The 15045-nt window shown below is 37.7% G+C and overlaps 1 protein-coding gene across 1 annotated transcript in view; it reads right to left on the bottom strand.

The window, feature by feature from the left end:
* Positions 1–15045, bottom strand: part of LOC126979590 (kinase suppressor of Ras 2) — a 37721-nt gene that overhangs the window by 14304 nt on the left and 8372 nt on the right. Inside the window, exons 6-13 of the mRNA XM_050828961.1 lie at positions 14198–14315; positions 12975–13168; positions 11828–11910; positions 7649–7746; positions 6618–6756; positions 4048–4146; positions 2359–2495; positions 778–954 (exon numbers count right to left, since the gene is read on the bottom strand). Coding sequence (XP_050684918.1) covers positions 778–954; positions 2359–2495; positions 4048–4146; positions 6618–6756; positions 7649–7746; positions 11828–11910; positions 12975–13168; positions 14198–14315 — 1045 coding nt within the window. The remainder of the gene's footprint in view (positions 1–777; positions 955–2358; positions 2496–4047; positions 4147–6617; positions 6757–7648; positions 7747–11827; positions 11911–12974; positions 13169–14197; positions 14316–15045) is intronic.

Here is a 15045-nt window from a genome sequence, read left to right as displayed (position 1 = left end):
TTCAATTACTTCTTCTTTTAACTGACTTCATTAACTTTGATCTTTCTTAATCTGTCATGTAAATTAACTCCATATTTACTACGCTTACCAGACGCAAACAAATTACACCGGATTCTGGTCCTGGACCTACTGGTAAATCTCATACGGCACTGGAACTTTGCCCACTTTGTGGAAAACAGCTATATAGACATATTTTTTCAAAAAAATAAGTAAGCAGACTGGAATCTGCAAACGAAGATGTTTTTTTCTTTTACTAAGCACAAAATCATTGGAGACGACCAACATGGCTTTTGTCCACACCGATCCAATATATCGAACCTATTTTAAACTTCGACTGAACGTTGGCCTTTTGGAATGGGTGGTAGTTTATGACTTTCAATAAGTGATCTTATATCCAATTTTGAACAAAAATATTTGAATTTAAAACTTCATGTGGGTTTTATTAGCGTGCTCTGCGTTTGAATATTGCGAATGTAGTTGTAACATCTTAGCTCCGAGACCAATTTTGTGTGACAGGCAATAGAAGTCTCGCAAGATACTAGCACTTCTAATACCTTTTTATTTATATTTCTATGTGTAATTGGAAAAAAGAAAGAACTTAATATTCATTAAAACATTGATATGCCATATGCCGTTTCCTTGACAAAGATGAATAGTGATTTTGATTCGATTTGTTCAATAACTTTTTTTGACAACTTCTAAGACAGTAAGGGACGAGAAATATGCGCCGTTGTGGTACCCTTAATCTAGGTGGCAAGTATGATAGTAGTAACTTACCTCGTGCTTGAAGGTGTCTAGCGGCGCGCAGTGGTCGTTGAGGGCATGCACGTGCAGCACCTTGACGGCGACGGCTCCGTGCCAGCTGCCGCGGTACACTGTCCCGAACCGACCCGCACCGATAACCTCGAACAGCTTCAGCTCGTCGTATGGGATGTCCCACTCCTTCATGGACAGCTGCAACCAACCGACCATTCATTACTATATCACACAAGTAATAACAAAAAAATAACAGTTTGTTATTTTGAAGTGATATCCTCACTTTTGTGATTAAGTATTCAAATTTGACGTTTGAGTATGTTTGCTGCATCACTTTACATTTTATATTGTAATTGAAATGATTTGTAAAACAATGAAAATGTATATCTGATTTAACAGAGTGGCAATGAATGAGCAAAGTTATTTTTTGCTGCGAGTGCTGACTTTAAATCACGAATTGGCGAAGTAGTCTAGAATTAAATCACGAACGTAGAGAGTGGTTCTAATATAGACTACTGAGGTTGTGAGTGATTTAAAGGCACGCGACAAAAAAAAATTTGCTCTCGTGTGAAACATACAACTTTTCACCTCGACTAGACGAGAAAAGTGTTATAGGTAAGAGAAACAATAAAATAATACGCTAGGCTAAAATGAGTTTCGGAACGCACCGGATCGCATTGTTTATTATTTAAAGCGGAGTAATTCCCGGATGTATGGTCACGTGGGGTTCGAAATTTAAATCACTTTGCCTCACGCTAGCAAGCTAGTTAGCAAAAACGCTTTTTGCTGCGAGCTTTCTCGTACCAATAGCGCCCTTTTCGTGCTGGAGAGGTGACAAATATTTTTTTTGCCATTCATAAATGTGTCATTTCCGTGACCTACATGAATAGAGTGATTTTGATTTGATTTGAAATTTATGAACGATGCGGGACTCGAACCCGCACTCGAGTGACGCATAGTTCGTAAGCGTACTAAATTTGTTTTCATTCACTGATTAATTTTGGTTAATAATAATAATTTAATTTGTATAATTAATCCCAGAAGTGAGGGATGTCACTTTAAAAATGAAGGTACACAAGATACTAAAATAATAGCCTAAAAATCCCACTACACCACAGCTGAATATCTAAGTGATCAGACAGCCTGGGACTAGATTATGATTATTTTATAGCAACAGCAATGACAGTACAATATAGTATATTTGATTTAAAAAAACGCAAAAAAGGAATGCTGGGAGAGTTTCTTGCGCCGCTAATACTCTCTCAGAGCGCCATTTGTTTCCGAAGCGGTAGTAGGTATCTAGTATATTATAAATGACATCAATGAGAATTCTAAAGGAATTTTGAAAAAAAAAAATAAATGCATTTGTATAATTGTAACTGTCCAACTTGTGAAATAAAACTGTACCTTCAAAGAAACGTAATCAATAGAATTGAAGAACATCACATAACTGCTCGCATGGGGTCCCACAGACCTCAATTTATTAGGACGATTCCAAACTAAAAATCATGGTATTTAAAGTAAGACTCTCGATTTAACTAAAATATATTAAAAATAAGAACAAATAGGTACCTTTTAGTGTCTAGTATATTAGATACTCACACTATTCTGTCGAGGCCACCGGTCGTGATGCATGTCGTCTGAGGTGTTTCTCACGCCCGCGCTGCCGCTGTCCGTGGACCCGGAGCCCGAGCACGATTCGCTGAGGGACACCACCGTCCCGCAGACATCAGCACTCTCTGTCACGGAAACAGTTTTTATGGAAAAATGTAAAGGAGACGGGGATCTCTGGGCCAAAATGTAATAAGTTGAGATATGGTTTAAAAAACCGACATTATTTTCTATTACAAAATATAAAAAAATTGCCCAATCCACAACCTAGAAGAGGAGAAACATTAAAATTAAGTTTTCATTAGATTAAAATTCACGATTAAATTGGGATATCGATTACTATAGTCGATTAATGTGAATGAATTTAAACAATCGAACCCAAAACCACTTGCACCAGATCATAGATACAATAAAAGGATCTAAGTAAATATATTACAATTACAACATTATGTGTAGTTTAAAGAAAATTAATATCAACATATTAAAAAGAAATCGATCAAACAAAAAGTCGATTCTTAATCTCGATCTGGAGTTTTAATCTGTGCTGACAGTGACAGCCACAGAATACGTTTTTAACTGGTCTAAACTCTAGAATGTCAATCACTCAATGCGTAGTATCGTTTAGCTGCGAAAGCGTTTTGAGTGTTTGGCGTTGTTTTATTAATTACTAGCTGACCCAACAGACGCCGTTCTGTCAAGTTAGAAAAAAAAATAAACGGATATAGTATGAAATCCTTAATAGATACGACATATGCCGTTGCGGACTTTTCTATAGACAAGATACACACTTCCACCACACATTTTTTTATATCTATAAGGGTTTAGACATCGTTTTCGTTGAAAGCTCCCAGACGGCTTATTTTTTCCGACACCTCCAACAAATACAGTTCATATATACAAAAACTTAACAAATTATGTACTTAAACCTTCCTCGAGAACCACGCTAACCATCGGTGAAAACACCATGAAAATAGGTGTAGTAATTTTTGAGTTTATCCCGAACAGACAGACAGACGTGGTGGAGGACTTTGTTTTATAATCGTTGCATTACCATATAAAGTAATAAGAAAAAACTCAATAATTGAAATTTTTGGGGCATAAAAAAAAGATGACGACCGATTCTCAGAACTACCAAACATTATTATTATTATATTATTAACCCTATTGCGAATCTGGATTTCTGAACGACGGGGGACACATCAAAGGAAAAATAAAATTATTGTTTTTATTTCATTCCGAGCATTTTCATATTTATTCACCTTATAAACCTTCTCTGGACTTCCACAAATAATTCAAGACCAAAATTAGCCAAATCGGCTCAGCCGTTCTTGAGTTTTAGCGAGACTAACGAACAGCAATTCATTGCAATTCACTCAATTAAAACATAACGTAAACATGATAAATAATGGTACACGGTATTCGACCTTACACTATACAACACAAAGTCGAACTTTGCTTGCAAATATTTTTCATTACAGCGAGGTTACCCTATCTAGCGCGCTGTAGCGAGTAGATTTCCCGGCAGCTAGCCGTCAAAGGCGCCGACTCATCAAAAATTTGTAACTTTAGCTAAATGTTTTAGTATTTTGTTACTTTTACCAAAGATTAATAAATGTGTATGATGGTAATAAAATCTTTCCGTATAAAAATGCTCTTTAATAATAATAACACAATACTGACCACTTTTCACACTGCTTACGAGATCGTTATTGTCCGTGGCGGTTCGTACCGGAGACTGCACTGCCGACGTGTTATTCGAACTCGACACTGGCTTCACATCTGACGACAACATCCAATAAATACCGGTTAGTATGAAATTGCCGTTCTATTGTAATAGGGACTTCGAATTGATATAGAATCTTCATAGTTTGAGATTTTTGAGTGAAATTGTTTTCACATATTACCTATGTAGTTCTTCTTTTAAAAAATTGATTAACGAATTTCATCGTTTTGTTTTATTCAGCTGAGACAAGAAAGATGGAAAATTCGAGAGATTTTTGAATACTAGGTCAGACGCGGTACTAACGCGGCATAAACAGCTCGCAATATAAATGTTGCGTTTGGAGAGGGGACAGCTAATGAACGCGCCATGCGATTTTGGTTTAAACGCTTTCGTGATTGAACTAATTTTAATTTTTTAGTACAAATCGGGAATTTCATACTTAAACCCCTAACATTGTGATTTATTTATCATAAGAAATGACGAGACAGGCGTGCGTGGTAAGGCCTGCATACAACACAATGCAGTGCCGCTAAGGTTCTGGAAAACACATAACTCAGAATGCCGCAATTGTGTCTGAGACAAAAGATGTCAGATCTAGTACCTCAGTAATTTCACCTATTATATTTAATATCAAAATGAAATACATATAATTATATACTTATTCTGACGATAGAAAATGGCGCAGAAACTCATCAAGCCAATATTTTGTACAAGAGACTCAGGTGTATGTGAATCGAAAAAGGTTAGCCGAGGTCAAGCGTCAGATAGCGTAGCCTCCCATGTTCAAGAGCGAATGTCTTTTTGATTTACAGGATTCATATTACGTACTTAAATTCGAGGCTCTTACTGTGAAGGAAAACATCGGGAGGCGAATGCACACATATGCGAAATTACAAATTGTGACTATAGTCCGACATAAACACGAAGTTGTCGGACAATAGAAACTGGTGACGTCGTGGAGTGGGTCGTTCCCTGCCTAAGATATAGCTGAGGGAAACGATGGCATGCGTGATGCTCGTAAGCGGACCATACTTATACTTATACGGACATTATGTCCTGGCATATGGTGCGACGGCTTCATAAGAGTCCAGCAGACAAGTATTGATTTATGACCCGTGTGAACAAAATATGGAAAAATAGGGGAATCACTTTTACTACAAAGATCCGGTTAGTACGTGCCTTGATATTCCCCATTTTTCAGTATGGCGTTGAGTCGTGGACGATACAGGCTCGAGAGAGGCAGAGGATTGATGCCTTGGAGATGTGGTACTGGTGGCGTATCTTGAGTATACTTTGGACGGCCAAGCGAAAAAATGTGTCGATCCTCTCATGATCAAAACCCGTCTGTTCACGATATGCCACCAACGAATCCTTTCGTATTTTGGCCACATAAGGGGTAACGAGAGCCTCGAGAAATTGATCGTAGCTGGGAACACAAATGGCAAGCGAGCCCGAGGCCGATCTCCTACCAGATGCGCCGAACAAATAAAAGACTCCAGAGCGCCTACGATCAACTTTTAATAAGCGATGCGATTCCGATGTGGTTCAGTTTAGGTAAATGAACTGAATCGCGTAAATTCGTACCATGAAGTGCCTTTTACTGTATGGCGTTCGGATCGCTTATGAAGAATGAACGAAATAAATTTGTCTGTGGTCCCGGTGTGACGCTCTACAGTCGTTGCATAAGTTTGTCTCTCTTACTCCATATGCGTTGCGTTTCGAAACCTAAAATGATATGATTTTAGCGGTTTTTTTGCTTAGAAAACAGTAAAAATACAGTTTAAAATTGCGCTTTATAGCGTGAAATTATAAACCATTAAGCATTTAACCTTTTGTACTTATTAAATAATAGTAATATAAATAAATATAGTTCCTTGAATTACAAATTAAATGTTTGCTTATGTGTTTTCGTGAAAACCACGAGTTATGAACGCACCTCCATTGATGTTTGATTTGACAGGAGCACAGAGTAATTTTTTTAATTTGTTCTTGCGAACAGGCTACAGCCCAGGCCCTTACTGCCTCGTCTTAAGTATTTTCATATTCGGTATTTATTTTGAGTATTTTATTTTACAAAAAATTCTCATCTCATCTTTCATCAATAAAATTTTCCTTTTCTGTATGTTTTCACTATTTTTTAAAAGTTATTAACAACACGATTCACTTTCCTCTAAGGAAGTAGCAACTTTTTTCGAATCGCACAACTGTGACACATAAGCTATCCAGTTTAGGTTGAAATATTACCTCATGGTACGAATGAATGAACGAACTAAATCAGTTTGCGATTCAATTGACATTTAATTGACATCATTGCGATTTAATCAGTTGATTTGACGTCAACATAAATCGCAATAAGTGTTCATGGTAGGTCGAGGTCCCCGAGGCTTAGCTCCGTCATCAGGGTCGCGATGGACAGAAGCCGATGGAAACAAATAGTTCACTCCAAGTGTGGACCACTAGTTGATAACCACGGTCCTCAGTCATGGGGGAACGACTAGAGAGAGAGAGAAAGACAAGTATTAAGTACCTGGGAAGTGGAAGCGGCGCCTGTCACTGTTGTGTCTGTACTGAGCGGTGGCGGGGTGAGGCGCGGGGGGATGAAGCGCGGGGGACGAGGGCGTCGAACTGTTGCACGACGAAGTGTTCGACGACGAATCCGGTCCACCCTGACCACAGTGCAGAATATTTAATAAATATCTTGAATTATCGCAATCAGCTCCAAAGTAAATACGGCCATAGAGGTATTCCGTGTGGCTGGAACATTTTTTTAAATAATATATTTTGAATCACAAAGATTAACCGTTACTTGCAGAATGCATCCTTGAAGTTAATGGTTTATTTAATGTAATACCGTCACTTTATTTTTCAATTTGACAATGTGATATAATGAAAGATTAACATTAAGGATGCTTTCTGCAACTAGCGGGTTTTAAGTCGTGGTGTCGTAACATGTTCGTTTCTATATCATAGGTTACAATTTTTTTTAAAACGCCCTAGGTACAAATACAATTTAGTAAGCCAATATAAGTGGCTTAACAACATGGATTTGTATACCATATCCTCGGCCACTATACAAATGGTACGCTATGATAGCCGTTTCGACAACGCGTATAGAACAGCAATTTATTTTATTTATTAGGAAGCCAAACTGCATACAACTATCTTGATCTATGGACGACATTTAATTTTTTTTAATGACGTTCACTCCACTTATAGGCAAACTGAACATGCATAATAGGTTAAATATACATTCTTGTTTACAATTTAAAGCTAAAGATAATTTGAAAAAATATAACAATAATAAAGCCAGAAGCAAAAGTATGATAAAAAAATAATTAGGTACCTATATAAGAAGCAAGGAAAACAAAAGAAAAAAAGCAATAACTACGAAAAATTACTAACCATCTCGCAGTACTGTTATAAATTTTTTAACTGGTCAATTAACAATTCAAATGGGTATATACAAATGTAATTAATTTAATGGTTAATTATGAAGTAACTTCTTAGCGGACAAACGTCAAAACAGTGTACCGCTAGATAATAGATGAATATACGTACAGAGTAATGATGCGGCGCCGGAGGTGGTCTCCTTCTCTGGGGGGTGAGGGAGGGGGTGATCCCGCGACCAGCATTTGGTGAGGACAGGTAATAACCACCTAGTACATAAAGTATAGTTTACTATAAACTGCAAAATATTATGGTCCGTGACCTCTGGGTAAGAGCCCGTGGACCCCAAGACATAAAAGCTGAAAGTTTGTCAGCGCATGCTCCCAACACAGGTAAGAACGATGGTCCACTATGGAGTTTGGGTTGCAGTGGCTTTGGCGGGTCAACGGTTCTAAAGTTGTGCAAAATACCGATCTAAATTAGAGATGAAACGGATATCCGGTAACTATCCGGTATCCGGCCTATCCGGCGGCGTTAATACTATCCGTCCGACTACCTACTATTCGGCCGGATAGGCACCAGGACGAATTAAAAAAAATCTGTATAAAAAAATATATTTTGAAGTAATTATTTGCTTTATTTAGTTAGTTTTAGTATCACTTAAGAAATATAATTAGTTTTAGCTGTAAATTTTTAATCACACCATAGTAAATGAATGTAATAGAAAAAAAAATAATTAATTAGCACTCATACTGCACTAAAGGCAAATCATGGTGGATAAATACTAATTTCTCTGCATTGAGAGGTAGCAAGCGGTTTCGCTTCTCTTCATAAATAAGGCCAGCTTCAGAAAAAAGTCTTTCGCTGTACACACTGCTGCAAGGTGCTGAAAGAATGATTATGGCAAACTTTGTTAAATTTGGGTATTGTTTGGCATTAGCTGCCCACCAAGAATAAGGGTCACGATTGCGGTGTAGGGTCTGTGTTTGTGTGTGCGATACACCAAACGGCTGAGTTCCGCCGGATATCCGGCGGCCGGATATTCGGCTATTCGGCCACATGGTTGGCCGAATATCCGGTATCCGGCCAAACTGCTATCCATTTCATCTCTAATCTAAATACATCAAATAATAAAGTGCGATTTTTCGGTATTACTTTCAGAATATTATTAAAATCACGTTATTCATTGCAAGACACTTACCATCGTGGCAACCTCTTGCCAGACACCCTTAATGTTCATGAAATTATAATTTTACTTACGTCATAGTTTAAAAGCTGATTTTTATAAATAATACTTAGGCTAATAAGTAGATGGAGTTTCCTCATTAGCCAGAAACTTTTGATAGTTCCAACCCCTTGCCACACAAGCATGTAGGGTAGCTGTAGAAAAGCGCGAGGCAGTATGCATAATATGGGTGACTACGAGTGAGATGGCGAGAAAAAGTCTACCGCGGCTCTTGCTCTATTATAGCACATTGCAAGAAAAAGAGTGCTATGTATTGCACATTATTCTGAGCTTGCCGCAGGTGACTTCCGGCCGTTTTCAATAACGTATCTCTAGTTACGGATACATTGCTGTCACCCTTTAATGACAAGATCTTATCTATCCATAGTTATGTCCAATATAGTTATAGTCTAATGCTTTATACCGATAGGTTATTGAAATGTAAGTAAGTAAGTAAGCGTAAAAGGATAGATTTGTCTACCTCCAGTCAGTTAAACTAAGTATAGATAGGTTATTGAAAACGGCCGTTAATGTATACTGACTTATTGAATGACTGCACTTTCGGGAAGTGTAATGATCAATACACATGAATTTCATATGGCGTTTTCAATACACTACCGAAGAAATATATGAGCAATCAACATTCCTCTTTACACGCTTTATATTAGCTTCACTTGTATGTTTGTATATTTGTATGTTTGTAACCGACTTCTTTGGGCGCGATTTTGACCCACTTTAAACGGCTAGATTTCGTTCAAACTTTGTAGATTTATCGAGGACCGATGACATTATACTAATGTGATAAAATAATTCAATTTATATAATTTTTGTTAATTTATATAAATTTTAAATAAATAAATCACTAAAAAGCGCCATCTAGTAATTTACTGTAAACTACAAAGGTAACGCGCGACATGTCATGATAGTTCCACAAAATTAAAGTATCTAATTCATTTAGAAGCGAATAGATGGCGGTGAATTTATATTTCCATTATAAATTATTAATGCGTGATTTAACTAAGCTAATTATTATAAGAGTTAGTTCGGGGATCTCGGGCTACCTGAATTAAGTGATCATTCAATATAACTAAAATATTTTTATTCGCAAATATTAAAATCCCTTTATTCAATCTAAAAAAATTAACTAAAAAATGAAAAATAAATAATAGTTTAAAAAAACTAAAGAACACGCTTTATTATAAAATTCAACTAAAAAATAGAAAATAAATTTAAATTGATAAAAGTGTAAAAAAATATTATATATTTCATTATAAAAAAAGCGTGGGGTGCTTTTTAAGATATTATTAAAATAATAATTCTTCTACATCCCACGCTTTTTTTATAATGAAATATATAATATATTTTTAAACTATTTTCAATTTAAATTTATTTTCCATTTTTTGTTGAATTTTATATAAAGCGTGTTCTTTAGTTTTTTTTTAAAACTATAGAATAATACTATGTTTAATATTAACATAGGAAATAAAACCATAGAATGACTTATCGCATATTTTGGTGCAGTGGACTCAAGTCGACTAGAACAGTGCTTCCCAAACATTGTTCAGCCATAGCCCGGTAATTGCCACAATGCCCCTTCGTGGCTCACATAATACTTTTAAACCAAAGCTGGTTTAATTACGTAAAATAATACACATTTATTAATAGTAAAAAGGTTTTTAATAGTTAAAAGCGATGAGCTCACTGCTTTTTATTAACCTATTTATATACCTTACGAATATTAACGATGAGTCGATTGATAGTAGGTAATATTTTCAAACCAAGGAGGGACGTTGTGACTAGGAATTATACACAAATAAGATTTGAAAACAAAATTTTATGAACTGCGAACTACTGAGTTAGCTCAGTTGGCAGAGCACTGGCACGGACTCGAACCCACGGGTTCGAGTCCCGCATCGTTCATAGAATTTTGTTTTCAAATTTTATTTGTGTATTAATCATAGAAGTGAGGGTTATCACTTTAAAAACATAACAGATTGACTCGGAATTTTATTTTGATAGTCCGGTACCGGGTCGCGATCCGTTAAATTGGAACGCTGGACTAAAGGATGACATAAACAAGCAACTTTTTTTTTATGGAATAGGAGTACAAACAAGCGTACGGGTCACCTGGTGTTAAGTGATCACCGCCGCCCACATTCTCTTGCAACACCAGAGGAATCACAAGAGCGTTGCCGGCCGTTAAGCAAGGTGTACGCGCTTTTTTTGAAGGTACCCATAACGTGTCGTCCCGGAAACACCGCACAAGGAAGCTCATTCCACAGCTTTGTAGTACGTGGAAGAAAGATCCTTGAAAACCGCACTGTGGAGGACCGCCACACATCCAGATGGTGGGGATGATATCCTAACTTGTGGCGTGTCGTGTCGACGGTGGAATTCGGCGGCAGGAGTCAGGTTGAACAGCTCTTCGGAACACTCCCCGTGATAAATGCGGTAGAAGACACACAATGAAGCGACAACGTCTCTACGCAACGCCAAGTGATCCAGCCGTTCACAGAGCAGTGGGTCCCTGACAATTCGAGCTGCTTTGCGTTGCACGCGGTCAAATGGATCGAGCTGATACTGGGGTGCGCCAGACCAGAGATGACAGCAATACTCCATGAGTGGCCGGACCTGCGCTTTGTAGAGCGCTAGTATGTGGGCCGGCTTGAAGTATTGCCGTGCTCTATTGATGACGCCCAGCTTCTTCGAAGCCAATTTGGCTTTGCCCTCCAGATGGCCACGAAATTGGCAATCGCTCGAGATTTCGAGACCCAATATTCCGATCCTAGGCGAGGCTTTAAGGGAAGTGTTATCGAAGAGCGGTGATACGACAAATGGGGTTTTTTTAGTGGTAAACGCGCAAACTTGAGTCTTCTGGGGGTTAAATTGGACAAGGTTAAATTTACCCCATTCCGCGACCATCTCCATTATCCACAACTTCTACAATATTTCCATGATGGCTGACATAGTGGATATCCATTGATAATATGAGATTTAAATGGTGGAGGGAAGCTAGGATTTTTTTTTAAATGGAGCAAAAGAGTGTAAGGGACACCCATCGTATTGTTCCAAGGGTCTATAGAGTGAAAGTAAACAACCTGCTAATACAATCATTAGATTCTTACCATCTTTATGAAACATCTCCTTAAATGCATTCACAAATCCCTGCGGCAACCCGCAAGATGGTGGCACTTTACTTTCACAATCCCTGAAAAACAAACAAATAAAATTATGCTACTGTAAACGGCATGCGAATTATAAAACCTTAGAAAATACGTCTCGATAGAGCCTCTTGCTGCTAGACAACCAATGAAAACAGGCCAGGTTTATTACTTTAGTGTGCGCGACAAGCTACGTCTTACACTCGCGATTTGTATGCCACTTTGTTTTAGTTTGCGTAGCATTGCTGAAAATAGAGGCTAACAGTTCAACGCTATTTTTTTCGACGTAATCATAGCTGTCGTAGTCTATCTAGACGTATAAATAATCTGAGATAACAATAAAGTTACTTTTTAAAAGAAACGTACCTCTTGTACGTAATAAATTGTGAATTTGCACTCCGCCATCTTGGGTTGTTTGCTGAATGCAAATAGTAGTAAGCTATTATAGCTGTAGACAATAAGAGATTGTTGTCGACATGGAAACAGATTAATAATAAAATAATCTTTGCTATTTATATACATTCTAGCACTCTACAAAGCGCAGGTCCGGCCACACATGAAGTATTGCTGTCATCTCTGGTCTGACGCACCCCAGTATCAGCTCGATCCATTTGACCGCGTGCAACGCAGAGCAGCTCGAATTATCGGGGACCCAGTGCTGTGTGAACGGCTGGATCACTTGGCGTTGCGTAGAGACGTCGCTACATTGTGTGTCTTCTACCGCATTTATCACGGGGAGTGTTCCGAAGAGCTGTTTAACCTGATTCCTGCCGCCGAATTCCACCTTCGACACGACACGCCACAAGTTAGGATATCATCCCCACCATCTGGATGTGTTGTGGTCCTCCACAGTGCGGTTTTCAAGGAGCTTTCTTCCACGTACTACAAAGCTGTGGAATGAGCTTCCTTGTGCGGTGTTTCCGGGACGATACGGCATGGGTACCTTCAAAAAAAGCGCGTACACCTTCCTTAAAGGTCGGCAACCCTCTTGTGATTCCTCTGGTGTTGCATGATAATGTGAGCGGCGGTGATCACTTAACACCAGGTGACCCGTACGCTCGTTTGTCCTCCTATTCCATTAAAAAAAAATCAGATATTGCACGCCCATTACCTGTGACACTTATATTTGCACTCCTTGCACTTGAGGCCGGAGCCGAACAGCATCTGTTTGTCACAAAAGTCGCAGGTGGCGATCATGTTGAACTTCTTGGTGAAGCGGTGGGCGATATAGTGCGCCATGCACCCGCTCACCGGCCCGCTCGAGCGTCCGCCACCCGGCGATCGCGTGCCGGACAGCGGGCTCGCCTGTCGACAGGCATCATTAAGAAAGAAAGAAACAAAATTATTATATTTGATCACAGTTTAAAAAAAACATGCTTTGCACAAATAAAATTTGAAAAACAAAATTTTATGAACGATGCAGGATTCGAACCCACGACCTCCGGCGTTCCGTGCCGGTGCTCTAAGCCACTGAGCTAACCGTTCGATTACCGCCTCGCTATAAAATTCTGTTTGCTTTGTTCAATCCCGCGTCGTTCATAAAATTTTGTTTTTCAAATTTTATTTGTGTATTAGTCCTAGAAGTGAGGGTTATCACTTTAAAAACATAACAAATTTTTTAAAACATGCTTTGGTTGAAAAGGTCATGGTTGAAATTTAAAATGAACATCAATTCCTGTCTTATCGACCCAACCATAGATGAGAAAATTATATAAATTAACAAAAATTTTACTATGCAAATTGAAGGAATATGGATAAATCTACGAAGTTTGAACAAAATCACGCCCGAATGAAGTGTACAAACTAAATAACCCACGAAAAAGAAAATCATTGACAAATCTCAATACAACTTTATTCATAAATAAATAAAACCTCGCTTCTTCAGTCCCAACTCTACTCCGCCCCACCGATAAGACTCCTACACTAATAAATCGAGTATTTTTACATACATACTTTTAAGTGTTGCGTCCATACTTATCGGCAATATTTTAGTATTTTTTATTTATTTATGTAATAATAATAATAATATTGACACACTCTTACACAAATTATCTTGTCCCAAACTAGGCATAGCCTGTACTATGGGTACAAGACAACGATATATTTAATACAATATACTTACTTAAACATACATAAATACATATAAACATCCACGACTCGGAAACAAACATTCATATACATCATATAAATGATTGCACCTACCGGGATTCGAACCCGGGACCTCTAGCTTAGTAGTCAGGGTCACTAACCATTTGGCTATATCGGTCGTCAATCTACTTCATGTAATTAAGAATTAGAAACGTTTCTATTATATAATCTAATATTATTACTTACATGCTGCGCACTGAGACTTGCGTGTGTTCGTTCGTGCTCCGGTTCCCGCTCGTGGTCGTGCGGGGAGGCGGGCGGACTGCATTCGGGGTTGCCAGCCGCAGACGACTGGCTGTTATCACTGCAGTATCAAAAAAAAAAAAAATTAACAAAAAAACAACCGACTTCAAAAAAAACCCATAACAATAGATATCATATGCACTAAAAAGTATAAAAACAATCGTAACTAGAATTAGATTAATTGGGTTTTTGTTCATTTTATTTTATTTATTTATTTTAGTGAATTTGAAGTACACTAACTTACAATTTGTCTAAATATGATATTGAGTTATTGTAAATTTGTCTTCGACATACGTATCGCAAATTTAAGACTTTTATAGTTTTCTCATGGATGCCATTGTCAGATCTGGTCCAAATTGCCAAATGCGACCACACAAGAAGCACCAGCTTTCAAATAACAAAAAAATCATCAAAATTGGTTCACCCAGTCCAAAGTTTTGAGGTAACAAACATATTAAAAAAACATACCGACGAATTGAGAACCTCCTCCTTTTTTAAGTCTGTTAAAAATAATCGTTAGTAGTTAGTAGTGAGCTACACTCCTGCTCACGACACCATGGACGCCAAAACAAAACATGTACGCTAACATAATAATATAACGAAATAAAAATAAATAAGATTAAGTTGTAAATATCATTAAGTACTTATATTTATTTATAATTTAAGTAATTCTATCTGTGTATGTTTTTTATAGTCTAACAGCATGTATATTATTTGTTTCAGATATTATAAGAAAATAAAACTGTGTGTGCAATCTTAACACCAATCATTACCGTTAAACTTAGCTTAGA

Source organism: Leptidea sinapis, chromosome 3, assembly GCF_905404315.1.
Source record: "Leptidea sinapis chromosome 3, ilLepSina1.1, whole genome shotgun sequence".
In the NCBI taxonomy this organism is placed as follows: domain Eukaryota; kingdom Metazoa; phylum Arthropoda; class Insecta; order Lepidoptera; family Pieridae; genus Leptidea; species Leptidea sinapis.
Note: the sequence above shows the minus strand (reverse complement) of the source record. Positions and strands in the feature narration are given on the sequence as shown.